Genomic DNA, 21,157 nt, shown 5'->3' on the forward strand with positions numbered 1-21,157 from the left:
TGTTGTGTGAAGTTTACGTTGGTGTGGTACTGTTAATGGTTATGCTACTGGACTAGTCATCCAGAGAACACAAATTCAAACCCCCAACATAACAGTTTGAGATTTTGATCAGAGTTTTTTAAATTTACAAACTAAAAGCGATGGCCGGTATGATGCATATAACGGGACAGTGTTAAAATTTTTAAAAATTTCAATATTAAAGCCTGCCAGAGAGAGGGCAGTTGAAATTCATATTGTAGCATGTGGTAATAAGCTAAAGCATTAACAAAAACTTTGAAAGAAAACAGCTGGACTGGTATTGCCTGAATGGGAACAGACGGGTTCATATTTCAGATAACTATGCACCTAGGCATTACTGACTTTATCACAAAGAGCAATTATTTAACTTATGATTTAATCCATTTCATTTAAGCTGGTGGACTGTGGCACAAATTCACTAGAAAGGTAAAAGAGTTCTCTCTTTTTACTGAGCAGTCTACTCAAAATAACCAGAGCACTTAAGATGCTATAACTGGCAGTTTGGAAACTGGCATTAAATGCATTTGGTAAAGGTTATGGGTTTTTGGCTGACATAAACAACTGGCCATTTTCAAAGTAGATGCCTTAAGTGGTGGAGGCCGTATTAGCAACAGTGACCATGAGTCTGTCGGATTCGAAAGATCCAACTGATTCACTAATGTCCTTTAAAGAAGGAAACTTTGCTGTCCTTACCTGGTGTTGCCTCTAGATGACTGCAGTCCCATTCCAACCTGGATGACCCTAACTTCCCTCTGAAGTGGTCTAGCAAGCCCCTCAGTTTTATCAAATGACTACAAAGAAAACTAGAGCGTTTATGAGGACATCCCACCAGTACTTCTCAGCATCTAGGAATGCACAATGTCAGACTTGCCAACAGCTCCCATGCGCCAAGAATGAAAAAAAGCAGAGTGGGATCGAATGGAAAAGAAAAAATACTGCGAGTGGAAGTGAAAGATATAAACATTGGGAGTGAAAAAGAAATTCCAAATTGGGAGTGGGGGTGAAAGAATCAGAAATATTGGGAACTGGAATTAAAACCAAATATGGCACTAAAAATACACATTGGAAGTGGCAGTAAATTAATGATACATGGAATCAGGACTAAAATGAAAAAGCAAACACAACACCAGTAGCGTCCTAATTTTATCCTCAAATCGCCAAACCTTGCCATCAGGCTGGCAATATTTTTTTTATACTCGTTCATGGGATATGGGGATTGCTGGCTAGGCTGGCATTTATTGCCCACCCCTAATTGCCCTTGTTCAGAGCGCATTTTTAAAAAAGTCAACCGCATTGCTGCGGGTCTGGAGTCACATGTAGGCCAGACCAGGTAAGGATGGCAGATTTCCTTCCCTAAAGGACATTAGTGATTCAGATGGGTTTTTACAACAATTGGCGATGGTTTTGTGGTCATCGTTAGACTTTTAATTCCAGGTTTTTATTGAATTCAAATTTCACCATCTGCCGCGGGTCTCTGGAATACTAGTCCAGTGACAATACCGCTTTACCACCACCTCCCCCTCTTCATAGAGTCATGTTCAAATCAAAATGTTAACTCTGTTTCTCTTCCCACAGAAACTGCCGGCACTTTCTTTTCTTATTTCTGATTTCCAGCATCCGCAGTATTTTGCTTTTATTTTAGAAGTCAAGAGTCATCCAGGTTGGAGTGGGACTCAAGTCATACATAGGCAAGGCGAGGTCGGGAAAGCAAGGTCTCCCTTTCTAAAAGAAATTAGTGAACCAATTGGGTTTTCTGTATAATCCGACAGACTCATAGTCACTGTTACTAATACAATTCCCACCACATAAAACAGTGAATGCCTGTCAGTTTCCGGACCTATTATATGCCAGGACAGTCATGGTCCTGCCAAGAGACCCACTTCAACATCTTGGATCATCATTCAGTTGGTTTGCCCTCAAATTAAAATTGAGAATTTGTCCTCAAACGTCTTTTCACTGTCAGATTTTTTTTCTTTTAAGTAAACTATGTCCATGATTGTTAAACATTTCTGTTTAATAGAAGTTATCTTCCGCATTCCTCAAATCACTACTTTAACTGATAGGTCTTTCTTTGAGCTGTCATGCCTCATGTCCTACCTCTGATACAGATCCAGCAGTCAGTCTTCTTATTGTGTTTTGCAAGTTCTTCCTCAGTTACCGCAATAAGCCTGCCACACAGCCCTGTCATATCCTTTCCACTCTGTTTTAGACGTATCCAGTCCATCAAACTTCGACCTGGCTTTAGCCGCACCTTTCGGGGATGAAAAGAACAGTTTAGTAAAGAGGTCTTATAAATGGCACTTTGTTTTCGCATGAAAGTTCAGTTAATTACAAAGAGAGATTTAATATCTGGAAGACAGCAAATACCCAATAATGACAATAATAATAATGACACTGAGACTTCAGATGTTCATACAGTTTGAGTTTGTTCTTGTAATTCAACTCTGATTTAATTACAACCTTTCAATTTATTCCCTAGGCAATTATCTTTAGTTACTTTGCACTCAAATCAGTAGTGCAAGCCTGAGGAAACTAAGTTTATACGGTACAATATAGTGCTCCGGTCAGATTGCATCACTTCTTGAGTACTGCATCCAGTTATGGTCATTGAGAGACAGAGGAGACAATAGCAACAACATACATCAAGAACATAAGAAATAGAAGCTGGAGTAGGCCATTTGGCCCTTCGAGCCTGCCATTCAATGTGATGATGGCTGATCTTATACCTCAACTCCACCTTCCTGCACTATTCCCAAATCCCTTGATTCCCTTAGTATCCAAAAATCTAACAACCTCTGTCTTGAATATACTCAACAACTGGGCATTCTACTTCTCTGCAGTAGGGAACTCAGAAGATCCACAAACCTTTGAGTGAAGAAATTTCTCCTCACCTCAGTCTTAAATGGCCAAACCCTTATTCTGAGATTGTGAACCCTAGTTCTAGAATTCCCAGATCAGGAGAAATATCCATCCAGCATCTACCCTGTCAAGCCCCTTAAGAATTTGATATGTTTCTAAGTTTCATGGAACGTGGTCCCAGGCTACTCAATCTCCTTATCGCAGGAATTCAGTGAACCTCCGTTGCACTCCCTCTAAGTACATCCTTTCTTAGGCAAAGAGCCTGAAACTCTAAGCAGTACTCCAGCTATGGCCTCACTAAAGTCCTGTACAGTTGCAGTAAGACTTCTTCACTCTTGTACTCTAATCCCTTTGTAATAAGTACTAACATAACACTAGCTTCCTAATTGCTTGCTGTACCTGCATGTTCATCTTCTGTAATTCATGTAAAAAGACACCCAAATGCTTTGAATACCATTTTCCAGTCTCTCACCATTTATCAAATATACTGCTTTTCAGTTTTTCCTTCGAAAGTGGATAACTTCACACTTTCCCAAGCATATTCCACCTGACATGTTTTTGCCCACTCATTTAACCTGCTTATGGGAGGGAACCTCAGTTCCCCAGGGGCAGCCAGTGTCACAGGCCACTACATGCATGGCCCACATAGTGTTCTTCAATGATACCACTAGAAGTGGCGGTGCACAAATGAATTTCTCTCCTAAACCTGTTTCCAGCCTCTCTGCACCCTCCTCACAACTTAATTTCCCACTTACTTAATATAATAAAACATCCCAAGGCACTTCACAGGGGCCTAATATTCAATGCAAGATTTTATAAGATGGTTACTTTTTAAACTCTCTCTTATAATTTAAGGTAAAACAGAATGTCCTAGGATGGGACATGGTGAAATCATATTGTACTTTGCCCAGAGACAGGCCCTTGTGATCTGGCTGTCATGGAGACAGAGGCCCAAGTCAAAATCCACAGAAACTCAAGTACCAGTTTGCACACCTTGACACAAGAGGGGTAGCTGGTCTTGCTGGACACGGACTCTCAGACTCAGACAGACAGAGGTGAAGACCAAAAACAGCTACTGCTATACCAAGCAGAGGGAAAGACTGCTTTTGTGTTAATCATCAAGCAGAATGCTGATGAAAATGGATTCCCTGTTTGAAGAGAGGGGACTTGTAGAGATTTAAAGACCAAGGAGTCACCAGAGGGTGCCTTACTGCTAGAAGTTAGTTGAATGATACTCAGGAGATTGAGTGAAGGGACTTTCAAAAGGACACTGGAAGATTTGCCCCGATATGGCAGGGAGAAAGGAACCTGTTGGAAAAGTCGGGAGGAGGTTGGACTTAAATCTAAAAGGCTACATATCAGCAGAAAGCATGGGCTAACATATAAACAGGTCATAACGTATTTCTAGTTGCATTAATTAGTTATTGGGGAGGGTACCTTTTCTTTAGTTTAATGTATTATTTGCCTAAGTAATATTTAGTCAATGTTGGTTTTAGTTTGTTACAATAAAAATCTTGAAATCTTGTTCTGCGATTCTTTCTGTCGGTTGCTGGGAAGTTCATACTTCTTTGACACCAAGCCACATAGGAGCTATTAGGACAAATGAGTAAAAGCTTGGTCAAAGGGATAGGTTTAGACGTTTATCTTAAAAGGAGGAAAGAGAGGTAGAGTGAGAAAGAGGCTTAGGGAAGGAATTCCAGAGCTTCAGACCTCGGCAGCTGAAGGCAAAGTCACCAATGGTGGAACAATTAGAATCGGGGATATGCAAGAGTTGGAGGAGCACAGAGATCTCAGACAATACAAATCATGACCAATGTCGAGGATCTATAGCTAAAGCTAACAGGATATTTCATTGTACTAATAAAGCCATTCAGGACAAATCAAAGGACATCATTTTGTCATTTAGGTCACTGGTCAGACTGCATCTGGAGGACAGTGCCTATTTTTGGGACTTTCACATGGGTGGGTGATGTGGTGTCCTTGGAAAAGGTCCACAGGAGAGACACAAGAATGATTCCAGGATTAAATAACTTCAGCAACCCAGATAGGCTCAAGGACCTTAGTTTTTAAGGGAAGCATAGACTTAGAAGTGACCTGATAGAGGTCCATAAAGTAATTAAAGGGCTGGACAGGCGAGAAGTTATTCCAGTTTAACAGATTGGGAAGGACCAGGGAACATAAATTGGAACTATGTAAATGAAGCAACAGGTAGAATGTTGGGTAGTTTTTCTTTTCCCAGATAGTAATAAGCCTCTGGAATAACTGTTACATCTCTAATGTTTTTCAGTTCTGATGGAAGATCGTCAACCTGAAACGTAAACTCAGGTTCTTCTCTCCACAGGTGCTGTTTGACCTGCTTAGTATTTCCTGAAATTTCTTTTTATATTTCAGATTTCCAGCATCCGCAATATTTTGTGTTTGTTTTCCATGAGCACACTTGTGGAACCAACCATGATGCAAGTTCAGTTTGGTGCCATTAACAACAGATTACTAGGATTGTTGAAGTGCTGCTCCAGCAGTGGCTCTGTGGAGCAGGAACTTGCTGAACCCTCTCAGGATGATAGAAAGCACCCTTCCATCACTGTCACTCCACCAGTGATCTTGCTGTTACCAGCCAGTCAGTGAGTTCAGACTGCTATCATCCATGCCCAGATTGTGCAGTTCGAAGCTGGTTCACCAAGAGCCAAAGCAGCTCGAGTTCATCCGACAAAGCATCTGCTGTCACACTCAATGTCAGGAACCTTCCACCAGCCCTGATGCAATCACTGGAGTAGCACTGCATGCGAGCATAAGAACAGGAAAGGAATGTTAAAGGGAACTTAGTTGACTTTTGTATGCAATATGGCATGTTTAAATAGTAATTCTGATTTGGAATGTTTACTTTGTGGTGGCTTTTATTTTTGTGTTATGGTCAAGCGGGTACTGTGACAGTCAGTGACAGAAGGAAGATGAGGTGTGAGACTGTTGGTGAATGGGGAATGGAGGGTGGAAAGCAAGGTCTGTGACTGTTGGTGAATGGGGAATTGAGGGGGGTTGGGGAAGGTAAGGTGTGAGACTGTTGGTAAATGGGAAATTGAGAGGGAAGATAAGGTGTGGGACTGTTGGTGAACGGGGAACTGAGGGGAGGAGGGGAAGGTAAGGTGTGAGACTGTTGGTGAACGGGGAACTGAGGAGGGGAGGGGAAGGTAAGGTGTGAGACTGTTGGTGAACGGGGAACTGAGGTGGGGAGAAGGTAAGGTGTGGGACTGGTGAATAGGGAACTGAGGCTGCAATTGCTGATATTGCAGTCGGATGAGTTGTTCACAGACAGTCAATGTTGTTGTTTGTAAATTGTGGATGTAATGCTGAAAAGAATCAATAAATTGTATCATAGCATTAAAAGGTTTGCATTTTAAGAAAAGGAGAAATTTGAGCTTTCAGCCATAAAAGGAGGTAACTGAGAGGTAATTTTATGAAGATATTCAAACTAGTAAATAAATGGTATAGAAAGTTAAATCCAACTACTTCAAATTAAATCGTAACTGTAGAATAAAGTGGTTCAGTCATATCAGTGAAAGGTAATCGGAGCTTGACATCCCGTCACATACACACAACTATTCAAATTCTCAATGAAAAGAAAAACACACAACACTCTGCATTGTAGCTCTTATGCCATTTCTTTCCACAGTAGCCACAAAACCTATCTGCCAGCAGCATTCACACCTGTCACTGGACACAGCTGCCTCTGGAACTGGCAATTAAAACCACCTCAAGTGGGCTTTGGCATCAGTGGCAGCAGCAGCACAACGTTATTAGCCTGGATTTTGTGGTCAGCAGCAAAGCAACATGATTTGCTCTTAACCTCAAAGAAAGATGTAATGGTCTCTGTGGGGTGGATTTAATTTTTCACAATGTTAATTGAATCAGGCACCAAGTAAAGGGGATCCAGAAACAATTATGTCATAAAGAAGGAGGGTAAGCAACCAGTCACACTGAACAATTCTCACAGACAGCAAACCAGGATGGTAATCAGGAAAATGCACCAATTATCCTTCACTTTTTAAAATAAATTTTGCAGAGACGAAGTTGAAATACCATAAGCAAACTTTAAATGAATTATTAAACAATGAAGTGTTTATCATTATGGAAAGGTATGACTACAAAAATATAAAATTCGTTTTCCAGAGCCAGAGATTGTTCAGCAATAGTAATAACTTAGTGTGTCATTAAAAACCTAGTTACACCTCATCAATAAAGTATAACTTTTTCAGGGGGTTTCAACAGTGATATTAAAGTATAAAAGGGGAAGTTCTTGTTAGCTTAATGATTTCTAAATATTGCCACCTGCAGGGACTTCAACAGTGTACTCTATTGAGAAGCATAAGAACATAAGAATAAGAAGAAACAGGAGCAGAAATAGACTATGCAGCACCTTGAGCCTGCTCCAGCATTCAACACGATAAAGCATCGAATCAGTGAGAACAACTTCTGGATTTCCATGTTTGGCTGCTCATGTACGGATTCCAGTAGTAGTTGTTGTTGTCAGTTTCAGAGCTGTAATGACAGTGAAAACCGACAGTTTCACTGTCATTCATTCATCAAAGTCCAAGCTATGATCGAAGTAAATGCTGGCCTTGTCAGTGACAGCTATTATGCACAACTATGCCACCTTAAATAGGAAGTGCCGCTTGGCTAACTTCCAAAACGTTTTCCTTAGTTCTGATGAAGAGTCATACGGACTCGAAACTTTAACTGTATCCCTCTCCGCAGATGCTGTCAGACCTGCCGAGTTTTTCCTGCTATTTTTGTTTTTGTTCCAAAACGTTAAATTTGGAACAATGTTAATGCATCATTCATTGCTTCTGCACATAGGCTTTCAGCTTTAATAGCAAACAAAGAGTGATTTTTTTAAAAAAAGTTCATACTCTTGAAATGTGATAAATGTTTTAAGCATGTCCCCAGCCCAAAATGCTAGCTGACATTTCCAGTAGTTCACCCAGTGTGAAACAGAGTGCAGTTTAAACAGAGCAAGAGGTGTCAGCTGTGGCTCAGTTCATAGCACCCTCGCCTTTGAATCAGAGCGTTGTGGGTTCATGTCCCACTCCCCGAAACCAAGAACTGTGATTGTACTCGAAAGAGTTGCAATCTGTGACTGTTGATAATTCGAAAGAATTTAAACAGAGCAAAGCCCAAAATGTATAACAGAGCAAAAGGACACTTCTTAACGGAAGGGCACTCCGTTGATAGGGCCTTCATGTTTAAAGAAAGAAAATCTAACACTGTAATTTCGCATTTACAACCAGCTATGCCCACTGGTGTGAGAAGTTCCTTGATTTGGAGCTGTCAGCATGAAGCAAGGATCCACCAGTGAGCGCGGACATTTTTACAAAACCCTTGACAGCCGCGAGCCCCTTGAATGAGTGTCACGTGTCAGCGCGCGGCCCCACTTGATTGACAGCCGGACACCCGCGCGGCTCATCTACCCCACCCCAACCCCCGCCATATCCGGACTCCGGGCCTCCCGTCACTCGGAGTTACGGCGTTCCGCTCAGCGCCCTCATTCCCTCCCTCTCCCCTCTCACCTTGTTCCTACTGTCCGCCGACACCCGCTGCTGAGAACTGGGCGCTGGGAACTGAGACATCTTTGGTCCCTTCAGCAACAATTTCGATTCTAGTAAAAAAGGCGGGGGGGGGGATGAACCTCTTCCCCCGGGTTAACACCGGAGTTCCTGCTCACTTCAGCTCGGGGCGGGCGCTAGGCCTCAGAAATCACTGAGCTTGCGCAGTGGTGAATGTGATCATGGGATTTGTAGTGTCTCTCTCTCTCTCTCTCTATCACAGACTGGTTACAGCACAGGAGGACATTCAGTCCGTCATGTCCCATGCTGGCTCTCTAAAGGAGCAACTCCCTTGCCTTCTCCCCATAGCCTTGCAAATTTTTCCTTTCAGGATAATGATCCAATTGCCTTTCGAAAGCTTCAGTTGACCCTGCCTCTGCCACAATCTCATTCCAGATCCCCTTGCTGGTCCAAAAAGCTTTTCCTCATGCCGCCATCGCTTCTTTTACCAATGACCTTAAATTTGTGCTATCTGGTTCTCGACTCCCTCCAATGGGAACAGTTTCTACCTATCCACTCTGTCCAGATTTCTCATGATTTTGAATACCTCTATCAAATCTCCTCTCAACCTTCTCTTCAAGGAAAACAGTCCCAACTTTGCCAATATATTCACATAACTGAAGTTTCTCATTCCTGGAACCATTCTCATGAATCTTTTCTGCACTGTCTCTGATGCCTTCATATCCTTCCTAACGTGTGGTGCCAATACACCAGTTGAGGCCAAACTAGTGTTTTATACAGCTTTAACATAATTTCCTTAATTTTGTACTCTGTACCATTTTGAAAAAGCCCAGGATGCTTTTTTTTTCTTCATTCCTTCTTGGGATGTAGGCATCATTGGCAAAGATGTTGCCCATCCCAAATTGCCCTTGAACTGAACAATTCAGAGGACAGTTAAGAGTCAACCACATTGCTGTGGGTGTGGAGTCGCATATAGGCCAGACCAGGTAATGCTGGCAGATCTCCTTCTCTAAAGGAGATAGTGAACCAGATGCGTCTTTATGACAATTGGTGATCATTTCAGTTACCAGTACTGAGACTAGCTTTATATTCCAGATTTATTAACTGAATTTAAATTCCACCAGCTGCTGTGTGGGGACTTGAACCCATATCCCCAGAGTGTTTGCCTGCTTATCTGGATTGCTAGTTCAGTGACAATAATGCTATGCCACCATCTCCCCCTGAGATGCTGTAAGCTTTATTAATTGTGCTCTCAACATGGTTTATGCACATAATCTTTAAAATTGTACCCTTTATTTTATATTGTCTCACCCCATTTTTCATAGCAAACTGAATCACTTCACATTTCTCTGCACTAAATTACACGTGCCATTAGTTCAAGAGTCTCCAGCCAGGGAAACAGCTCCCAGCCTTTTTTTTTAATTCATTGCCTCATCAGCAACACCCACATCCATTTCCCCTCATTAACAGGGCATTGCTGTGGTTCTGGAGTCACATGTAGGCCAGACAAGGTCTAAAGGGCTTGAGTGAAGCAGATAGGTTTTACAACAACCAGCAATGGCTTCACAGTCATCATTAGATTCTTCATTCCAGATTTTTTTAAAATTGAATTCATACTTCACTATTTGCTGTGGTGGGATTTGAACCTGGGCCCCCAGAGGATTACCTGGGGCCTCTGGAATGTAGTCTAGTGACAATACCACTATGCCACTGCATATTGAACTTGAAATGTTAATTCTGTTTCTCTCTCCACAGATTCTGCCAGACTTGTGGGTTTTCTAGCACTTTCTGCTTTTATTTCAGACCTCAGCATCTACCCTGTCAAGTCCTCTCAGAATCTTATATGTTTTAATGAGTTCATCTCTCATTCTTTTAAACTCTAGAGAGTATAGGCCCATTCTAGTCAACCTCTCCTCATAGGTTAATCCTCTCATCTCAGAAATCAATCCAGTGAACCTCTGTTGCACGCTCTCTTAGGCAAGTACATCCTTTCCTAGGTGAGGAGGCAAAAACAGTACACTGCACTCTAGGTGTGGTCTCCGTCCCTTCATCTAAGTCATTCATGTAATTTGTGATCCCAGCACTGATCCTTGTGGCAGCCCACATGGAACAGCCTGTAAACCTGAAAATGATCTGTTTATACTGACTCCGTTTTCTGCCCTTTCCTCTCTCCATATTACGCCTAATCCCATGAGCTCTTTAGTGGCGCTGTTTTGAATGACTTTTGAAAATCAAAATGCATTATACACCCACTATTTCCCCTTTATATACCCTGCTAGTTACATCTTCAAAAAAGCTCTTAATAGATTTGGCAAACATGATTCTCTTCCATAAAAGCATCTTGACTGTGCTTGTTCATGTTATGATTTCTAAATGCCTTGTTACCAATTCCTTTACAATGGATTCCAACATTTTCCCAATGACTGATGTCAGTTTAACTGGTTCCCTGTTCACTCTCCCTCCTTTCTTGATTAGCAGTGTTATATTTTGCACTGGGACCATTCGAGAATCTAGGGAATTCTGGAAGATCACAACCAATGCATCCACTATCTCTGCAACCCTCTCTTTTAGAATCCTAGGATGTAGGCCATCAAATACAGGGAATTTGTTGGCGTTTAGTCACGTTCATTTTTCTGGCACGTTTTCTTTGCTAAAGTGCTAACTGCTCACTTTAAGTTCCTTACTCTCATTAGACCCTAGGAACCCTGCACTGTTGCAGATCTTGCCGAATTCAACAACAAGGCTCAAAAATGTGTCCAGTTCTGGCTGGGTCATGTATAGACTGCCCATGGATAAGAAGAATGAGACCCTTGATGCCCCACTCTTCACGTGTATGTTCAGCCTTCCTGGTAGTCAAGTGGGCGAAAGTAAATAATTCAGACAGAATTTGCCCTCTAATACAGTGGGCTTCTTCACTTCATTGAACAATTATCATCTCCCCATTTCTGCTCAAGTACAGTCAAGTTGGAGGCTTTATGGCCAGTATTTCCTTTAAAAAATAATACTTTTGTATGTATTACCTTTTATTTATCAGAAATTTCCATATGGTATGAGTAGAACTGCCTTAATAGACTTACTACTGTCCAGACAGATCTGTTTTAATTGGCAATCCAGATTTTTCACTCGACTAAGCCTTCCAGTTGATCATAGGGCAATAGAGAAGTCATGTTTCTTAGATAATGATCTACCAGCTCCAGTATCACAGAATCACACAGTGTAGAACAGGCCCTTCAGCCCTTCGAGTCTGCACCGACATGTGAGAAACACCTGACCTACCTATCTAACCCCAATTACCAGTACTTGACCCATAGCCTTGAATGTTATGATGTGCCAAGTGCTCATCCAGGTACTTTTTAAAGGATGTGAGGCAACCCGCCTCCTCCACCCTCCCAGGCAGTGCATTCCAGACCGTCACCACCCTCTGGGTAAAAAAGTTTTTCCTCACATCTCCCCTAAACCCCCTCACCTTGAACTTATGTCCTCTTGTGACTGACCCTTCAACTGAAGGGAACAGCTGCTCCCTGTCCACCCTGTCCATGCCCCTCATAATCTTGTACGCCGCGATCAGGTCGCCCCTCAGTCTTCTCTGCTCCAATGAAAACAACCCAAGTCTATCCAACCTCTCTTCATAACTTAAATGTTTCATCCCAGGCAACATCCTGGTGAATCTCCTCTGCACCCCCTCCAATGCAATCACATCCTTCCTACAGTGTGGTGACCAGAACTGCACCCAGTACTCCAGCTGTGGCCTCACCAAGGTTCTATACAACTCCAACATGACCTCCCTACTTTTGTAATCTATGCCTCGATTGATAAAGGCAAGTATCCCATATGCCCTTTTCACCCCCCACTAATGTGCCCCTCTGCCTTCAGAGATCTATGGACATAGACGCCAAGGTCCCTTTGTTCCTCAGAACTTCCTAGTGTCATGCCATTCATTGAATACTTCCTTGTCAAATTACTCCTTCCAAAGTGTATCACCTCACACTTTTCAGGGTTAAATTCCATCTGCTACTTATCTGCCCATTTGACCATCCTGTCTATATCTTCCTGTAGCCCAAGGCACTCAATCTCACTATTAACCGCCCGGCCAATCTTTGTGTCATCCGCAAACTTACTAATCCTGCCCCCCACATAGTCATCTATGTCATTTATATAAATGACAAATAATAGGGGACCGAGCACAGATCCCTGTGGTACGCCACTGGATACTGGCTTCCAGTCACTAAAGCATCCTTCTGTCATCATCCTCTGTCTCTTACAACTAAGCCAATTTTGAATCCACCTTATCAAATTACCCTGTATCCCATGTGCATTTGCCTTCTTTATAAGTCTCCCATGTGGGACCTTATCAAAGGCTTTGCTGAAATCCATTTAAACTACATCAACAGCGCTACCCTCATCTACACATCTGGTCACCTCCTCAAAAAATTCAATCAAATTTGTTAGGCCTGACCTCCCTCTGACAAAGCCATGCTGACTATCCCTGATTAAACCATGCCTTTCCAAGTGGAGATAGATCCTCTCCTTCAGAAATTTCTCCAATAGTTTCCCTACCACTGACGTGAGACTCACAGGCCTGTAGTTCCCTGGCTTCTCTCTACAACCCTTCTTAAAGAGCGGAACCACATTAGCTGTTCTCCAGTCCTCTGGCACCTCCCCCGTGGCCAGAGAGGAATTAAAAATTTGGGTCAGAGCCCCTGTGATCTCTCCCTTGCCTCCCTCAGCAGTCTGGGACACAAATCATCTGGACCTGGAGATTTGTCCACCTTTAAGCCTGCCAACACCTCCAATACCTTGTCACTCCCTATATCAATTTGCTCAAGAACCTCGCAGCTTCTCTCCCCGAGTTCCATACTTTCATCCCCATTCTCTTGGGTGAAGTATTCATTCAACACTCTAGCGATGCCCTCTGGCTCCACCCATAGATTTCCCCCTTGGTCCCTTATGGGCCCTCCTCTTTCCCTGGTTACCTTCTTCCCATTGATATACTTATAGCATATCTTGGGATTTTCCCTAATCTTACCAGCCAGAGCTTTCTCATATCCCTTCTTTGCTCTCCTAATTGCTTTCTTAAGCTCCACCCTGCACTTTCTGTACTCCACTAATGCCTCTGCTGATTTGCTTCCCTTGTACCTGCTAAAAGCCTCTCTTTTCCTTCTCGTCGTAACCTGAGTATCTCTGGGCATCCATGGTTCTCTGGGCTTGTTACTCCTTCCTATCACCCCAGAGGGAACATTTTAAGCCTGTAACCTCCCCATTTCCTTTTTGAATGCCCCCCCCACTGCTTCTCTGGAGATTTCCCCACAAGTAGCTGTTCCCAGTCTACCTTGGCCAGATCCTGCCTTATTTTACTAAAATCCACTCTCCCCCAATCCAAAACATTTTTTTGCAACTTGTCTATTTCTTTGTCCATAACAAACTTAAACTGTACCATGTTGTGGTCGCTATCACTAAAATGCTCCTCCACCACCACCTCAGCCACCTGTCTGGCTTCATTCCCCAGAATTAGGTCCAGCACTGCGTCGTCCCTTGTTGGACCCTCTACATATTGACCTAAAAGGTTCTCCTGTACACATTTCAAGAAATCCACTCCATCCAAGCCCTTAATACTATGTCCATCCCAATTAATGTTGGGAAAGTTGAAATCACCTAATATAATTACCCTATTGTTATTGTTTTTACACAATCCGCAAATTGTGCATATATTTGCTCCTCAATTTCCTGCTGACTATCTGGGGGTCTATAATAAACACCTAACAATGTGGCTGCTCCTTTTTTATTCCTAAGCTCTACCCACAAAGCTTCTTTCGATGCCCACTCCAAGATATCATCTCTCCTTACTGCAGTAATTGACTCCTTAACTAATAATGCAATGCCTCCTCCTCTTTTACCCCCTCCCCTGTCTCCCCTGAAGATTCTATACCCCGGAATGTTGTGCTGCCAATCCTGCCCCTCCCTCAACCATGTCTAAGTGATGGCTACTATATCACAATTCCACGCATCAATCTTTACCCTTAACTCATCCGTTTTACCTGTAATACTCCTGGCATTAAAGTAGAGGCCATCCAGTCTTGCCTTACTCCCTTGAAACTTAATGCAGCTGTACTCCCTCTGACTTGATTGTTTTACTGTATTATGACGTGTCCCTCGTCTGCTAACATTACGTCCCCTCCCCCCGCCGAATTAGTTTAAACTCCTCTCACTCGCAAACCCACCCGCAAGGATGTTAGTCCCGCTCTGGTTCAGATGTAGACCGTTCCGCTTGTACAGGTCCCACCTTCCCCAGAAACGGTCCCAGTGATCCAGGAATCTAAAACCCTCCCTTCTGCACCAACTCTTAAGCCACGTATTCATCTGCGCTATTCTCCTATTCTGAGTTCGCTAGCACGTGGCACTGGGAGTAATCCAGAGATTACAACCCGAGAGGTCTTGCTTTCCCTGAATTCTTGATGCAAGACCTCATCCCTCTTTCTACCTATGTCATTGGTACCAACATGTACCATGATGTCTGCCTATCACCCTCCCCCTTCAGGATGCCTTGCAGCCGTTCAGTAGTACCTTCATTAATGGTTTCTTGGAAGTTTTTGTCTGTGCACTTACAATGTCAAATTGAGATTTATACAGTCATGATCCACCAAAAGCTATCAATCTTAAGTTTTGAGATTTGTCTATTTTGAAAGTTTCTCCAACATCTGTCATTCTACCATCTGAAATCAAGCAATATCCAAGTGACAATTATATGCTTTCCATTTCAATTTCATATGCAGATTTGAAAACTTTAGCACATTGCCTGCTCAGTTCACGTCCTGCTGCATCATATGTGCTGATTTTATTTAATCCCAGAAGGACAGCAGAACGCTTGAGGGGTAACATCAAAGCATGCATGAGGAGGTCAAACATCCTGTCGACTCATTGGAGTCCCTAGTTTGTGACCAACCAAAATGGAGAAAACTCATTCAAAAAGGTACCGAGCACATCGAGAGAATTCATTGGGAACATGCAGAAGCGAAGTTGAGGTTGTCAGAGAGAGTGCACAAACCTTTAAACAACTTATTTACCCAGGTTTCCCTCTCTTTTCAGCTTTGCTTCTGCACTTCTTGGCAAAATGGTCTTTGCTCCCACATTTTCTGCATACCTTTCCCTTGGCAGGGCAGTAGGCAACTTTTCCATAGTGCCCTAAGTTGCTACATCTGAAACACTTGCTCTCAGCTTTCTGCTGTTTACATTTACATGTACCTGGTTTTCTTTGTACCACTCGGTTAACCTCAACTTTTGTTGTGCCAATGGCAGAGGTGGGACCAAATTTCATGCTGTGAAATTGTCCATCCGCTGCTTCCAATACTATTTTCGCTATTTTCGAAGTGTCATCCAATGTTAAGTCACCTCCTCCTTCCAACAGCTTATGCCTCAGCTTATTGGACTTGCAATGTTGGACCACCTGATCTATTATTATTCAGATCCGTCGCAACATAATTGCATCCATCTGACTCCTGCCTCATATGGGTCACAAATTGATCTATGGTTTCCCCCCTCTTTGTGTTTCATTTGATGGAAAAACATACCTTTGGAATGTGACATTTGGTGTCGTCACACAATGACCCTTCAATGTTTTCACTGCACATTCATAATCCACCTTTTCTCCTGTGTCAGGCAACATCTTGAAAGTCTCCCTCTCCGACACACCCACATTGAACAATAATAAGGCCCGTTGCTGTGCTTTCTGCGCCACAGTCCAGCATACACTTCGAAATCCTCCAGCCAAGATCTGAGCACCATATCTGAGTACCATATAGTATCTACTTCTTGAGTCCACACACACAGCCAGCTATCATCAAGACAGGCTCAGTGTCAAATTTTGTTTGATAGTGCTCCAGTAAAGGGCCTTGGGATGTTTCACTGTGTTAAAGGCACTTCATAATTGCAAGTTGTTGTGTGTTGTTGATAATCTTACTGTACTCATTGATTTTTCTTTGTTGCTCCAAGCAACATTTTAAAGTGCACTTTTAGCAACCATCACCAGATGCGATCAGAACTTATGATAGTTACAGGTATAGTACACAACAGCGTCCTCTTGCCAAACAACAATTTGCATTGATATATTTAATGCAGTAAAGCTCCAAGGAGCCGTCAGGCCGGGTGAATGAGCGAAAGAGCTGGAGGAGCTGACAGAAATAGGGAGGAGCGAGGACATAGATTGTTTTGATAACAAGGATGAGAATTTTCAACCTGAGGCATTGCTAGACCAGGTTTTAGATCAGCAAGCACAGGGGTAACAGGTGAATGGGACTTGGTGTGAGTGAGGATGTGGGCATCAGAGTTTTGGATGAGCTCAAATTTACAAGAAGGTAAAAAATGGGACGCTGGTAAGGAAAGGTTTGGAATAGTTAAGTCTGGAGGTAACTAAGACATCGTTGAAAAAGGCAGCTCACCATCACCTTCTCAAGGGCAATGAGGGATGGACAACAAATGTTGGCCTTGCCAGCAATGCCCACATCCTGTGAAAGATTTTTTTTTAAAAAATGAACGTTTCAGCAATAGATGAGCTGAGACAGGGGCGGAGATGGACAATTGTATAAAATTATACAGGCTGGAATTATCCTCTCCCATTGGCGGCAGGTGCCATGGTGGGTGTGAGTAGACAATATCACGATATCACGAGAAGGCCAAAAATCAGTTTTGTGCGTTGTGAAAACAGTTTGTGATCATCCGCTCCACCCGTCAATGACAGGCCATGTTTCCCGCTGCCCAATGTCGGAAACGTAATGTATTTCCATCTCATTATTGTGCCCACACGCAGGAATCATACCCCCACGTCAAATTTACCTCCCACATCAGCGTGACTTCAGAACAGCGTGATTTATGACTGCCTTTAAAAGTTGTGCACCTGGTGATCTGAACTTCGCGGGGAATTGGAGATGAGTGCACACAGCCTTGCGCAGCGCTCGCGAGGGTTGCCCATAGGACATCGAGGAATAGGCACATTCAGGTGTTAGTGGGGGGGGGGTGGGCTCAGGAAAGTCACTTTTTTTCTGGTTGGCTTTCACTGTGGAGCTGGTGGGGCCAGCGGTTGGGTGAGTGGGGGCAAGGCAGCACAGACTGATGGAAGTACACAAGCACATGCTGGGGAGGGGGGAGGGAGTGGGGCTGGAGGGTGAGGGAAACAGCCATGCACTTGGAAAAGCTTGTCAAAAGTGAGCATTCTTCCGCAGCTGAGAACATTCAGCAGCAGCCCCATTACCAAGCTTGGAGTCGGGCCTCTTTCTGCCCACTCAAGCAATGCAAAAGCATGAATGTGCCACCAAATGCTCCAGAACCTTTCACCCCTTGAGTGCAGGCTTCAAATTAATGTGCATTTTAGGAGGCTGCAGAATGATTGGATGACTGGGCAAGTTATAGAGCCCCCTTATGAAAAGTGGCCAGGTCACAGTCACTGGTGGAGGCATTCAGAGCCCTTTGCAATGTCTTTATTCAGGTTTGGACCAGTACAGCGCAGCCTTGCAGTGCAGGTTAGGAGAATGCCTGTGCCTGAGCTCCATGCAGTCCAGTGGCTGAAGTTGCCGCCAATCAGTCAAGTGGAGTGGGGCAGAGGCGGGTGGGGTTTCAGACAGCCATGAAGCGCACTACACAATGGCCAACCAAGTGGTTGCCAGCACTCTCTGGGATACATGAAGGGGCCTTGAGACTTCACCAAGAGAGATCCTTAGGACACAAATGCTAACCCATGCTTCCATCTCTATCATCCTGCAGGAGAGAACATCAGGATCATGGAGCCTGGTGATCTAGCAATATGCCTCATGGCTGATGACGCCTTTGCGGTGGCCTCAAACTGCAGCAGAGAGACAGTATAACAAGGCTCATGCCACAACACGGACTTTGTTGGAGCAAACGATAGGCATGCTGAAAATGAGGTTTTGGTGTCTCGACAGGTCCAGTGGAGCATTGCAATTCGGTCCCCAGAGGGTGTCATGCACTATCATAGCTTGCTGTGCACGACACAACCTGGCGCTGCAACGGGGGGAGGACCTGACTGAGGAGGAGATGGAAGAGATGCAAGTCTCCTCCAGTGAGGAGGACGTCAATGGGGGTGAGGGTGATGAGGCCCTCGAAGGCGAGGCTGCCGGCAATAAGGCCATCACACTGGCCAGATGAGGCAGGCGCGCTCATGAGGCCCTAATAGCCACAAGATTAATGGAGGATGATGACAAGATGCAACGAGGACAGTCCTGACATCCTCACCTTGCCTCTGTGAACGTTTGACTCCTGTGTGGCTGATGTGCAGCGCATGTACCTTCAGTGCTCAAGCTCATGTCATGGAGATGCAGTGGAGGCCCTAATAGTTGCAAGATTCCAGGAGGATGATGATGACATGCAGTGAAGTCACTCCATAGATCTTCACATAGCCCCTGTGAATGTCTGACTCCTGTCTGGCTGAGGGCAGCTCACTCGTGCTCTGTGATCAGGGTCATGTCATGGAGATGCAGCCATGAAACTTTAAATGCACCTGATCCTTGTCAGCCTTCAGCACCGGTCCCCTTCAGAACCACACCATCACCAGTCACAGGTGCTGAAGAGATTGGGGCCAGCCCCACTTCAAAGGTGCTGAGAGCACACAGAGAGAAAGATGAAACTCTGTGACGCCTGCCCATGACATTCTGGCAGCAATGACAAGCACCGTCGAGACGCATCAGTAATGTGTCCAGGGAGTGTGAGGCCGGACCATCACTTTGCTCTGAAGGTTACACACTGCACAGGGAAGAGGCCCTGGACTGAGACACCTGCCTTTCTCTTGTACAGGAACCAAGGTTTCACAACTGAATAACATGAAAGCTGCTCATCATAACAAGGAGACATTCTTGGGAGTTTATTTACAATAGTGAACATTATGTACAAGTGATTAACACCCATGCCAATGCGGTACAACTACATCTTCTTACTGGGCTGGATGCTCCCGCAGGAGTTGGCGCGTCGCGCGTCAGTGAGTGTCCAGGTCGCAGCCGATGCCATCCAAGACCTAAGGACGGTCGTGCTCGGACCCCATGTCATTTTAGGTCTCGAGGTGGCCCAGGTGCGCGGTGTTCTTCCGGCTGAACGTTCCCCTGTTCGGACGGAATTCCACATTGGCCCCAAGCCCCGAACCCTCCCTCGGGTGCCGGTGCCCCGCAATAATATGAGCCGCCTCGGGGACATGCCCTCCGTGCCATTTGGCACGGTGCGGAGGGGTTTTCTGTATGGACTGCTGCTGCACACCTTCCATTTTCTCGCCCTGGTCCGCCGCCCGGACACGCCCTGGCGTGCCTTGTTGCCGTCCGGCAGCGGAGGCCCCCGATGGGAGGCCCTCTACGGAGGTGTTCTCCCTCTTTCTATCGGGGACCTGGGTTGGAGGGTGTTGCATGCAGCAGTCCCCTACAATAGGAGAATGTTTAGGTTCACGGACTCCCAGGACATTTGCCCTTTTTGTGGTCTTGTGGAGTCCGTGGACCACGCATATATAGGATGTCTTAGGCTGCACTCCCTTTTTAGTTATTTAAAAAATCTTTTGTTACTGTTTTGTTTGCACTTCAGTCCCACGCTCCTGATCTACGGACACCCGGTGCGGAAGGGGTTCGGGAAGGAGGAGGACCTCCTCGTGAACCTGCTCCTGGGCCTGGCCAAGTTGGCCATCAACAGGTCCAGGCAGCGGGCGATCAATGGGGGAGTCCCGCCCGATTGTTTGTCCCTCTTCCGCGGCTACGTTCGCGGCCGGATGTCCCTGGAAAGGGAGCACGCGGTGTCTGCCGGCACCATCGAGGCCTTCCGTGCCCGGTGGGCACCGCGGGGACTGGGGTGTTTTGTTGACCCCTTTAATCACATCTTAGTTTGATGTTTGTAAGGTTCCTTTAAAGTTTTTTCCTTGGTTTTACAGCTGACCTGACTTAGGGGCTGTGCTTGATTTCTCCCTTGTTTTTGTTAATTTAGTTTATTGTTTTGACTCAAAAGAGTTCTTACTGGGCTGGATGCTCCCGCAGGAGTTGGCATGCCGCGCATCAGTGAGTGTCCAGGTCGCAGTCGATGCCATCCAAGACCTAAGGACGGTCGTGCTCGGACCCGAAGTCATTTTAGGTCTCGAGGTGGCCCAGGTGCGCGGTGGTCTTCCGTCTGAACGTTCCCCTGTTCGGACGGAATTCCACATTGGCCCCAAGCCCCTAACCCTCCCTCGGGTGCCGGTGCCCCGCAATAATATGAGCTGCCTCGGGGACATACCCTCCGTGCCATTTGGCACGGCGCGGAGGGGTTTTCTGTACGGACTGCTGCTGCACACCTTCCATTTTCTTGCCCTGGTCCGCCGCCTGGACACGCCCTGGCGTGCCTTGTTGCCGTCCGGCGGCGGAGGCCCCCGATTCGAGGCCCTCTACGGAGGTGTTCTCCCTCTTTCTATCGGGGACCTGGGTTGGAGGGTGTTGCACACAGCAGTCCCCTACAATAGGAGAATGTTTAGGTTCACAGACTCCCAGGACACTTGCCCTTTTTGCGGTCTTGTGGAGTCCGTGGACCATGCATATATAGGCTGTCTTAGGCTGCACTCCCTTTTTAGTTATTTAAAAAACCTTTTGTTGTTGTTTTGTTTGCATTTCAGTCCCACGCTCCTGATCTACGGACACCCGGTGCGGAAGGGGGTCGGGAAGGAGGAGGACCTCCTCGTAAACCTGCTCCTGGGCTTGGCCAGGTTGGCCATTAACAAG

At 45.0% G+C, this 21,157-nt stretch overlaps 1 protein-coding gene across 2 annotated transcripts in view; it reads right to left on the minus strand.

Moving 5' to 3' along the window:
* Positions 1–8,610, minus strand: part of cyb5r4 (cytochrome b5 reductase 4) — a 117,453-nt gene extending 108,843 nt beyond the window's left edge. For both annotated transcript variants that reach the window (XM_078542486.1, XM_078542485.1), the window contains exons 1-2: positions 8,439–8,610; positions 2,116–2,269 (exon numbers count right to left, since the gene is read on the minus strand). In XM_078542486.1, the coding sequence (XP_078398612.1) occupies positions 2,116–2,269; positions 8,439–8,498 (214 nt within the window). In that variant the 5' untranslated portion in view covers positions 8,499–8,610. The remainder of the gene's footprint in view (positions 1–2,115; positions 2,270–8,438) is intronic.
* Between the last annotated feature and the right edge of the window lie 12,547 nt (positions 8,611–21,157).

The sequence above is a fragment of the Cetorhinus maximus genome, chromosome 5 (genome assembly GCF_964194155.1).
Source record: "Cetorhinus maximus chromosome 5, sCetMax3.hap1.1, whole genome shotgun sequence".
Taxonomy (NCBI): domain Eukaryota; kingdom Metazoa; phylum Chordata; class Chondrichthyes; order Lamniformes; family Cetorhinidae; genus Cetorhinus; species Cetorhinus maximus.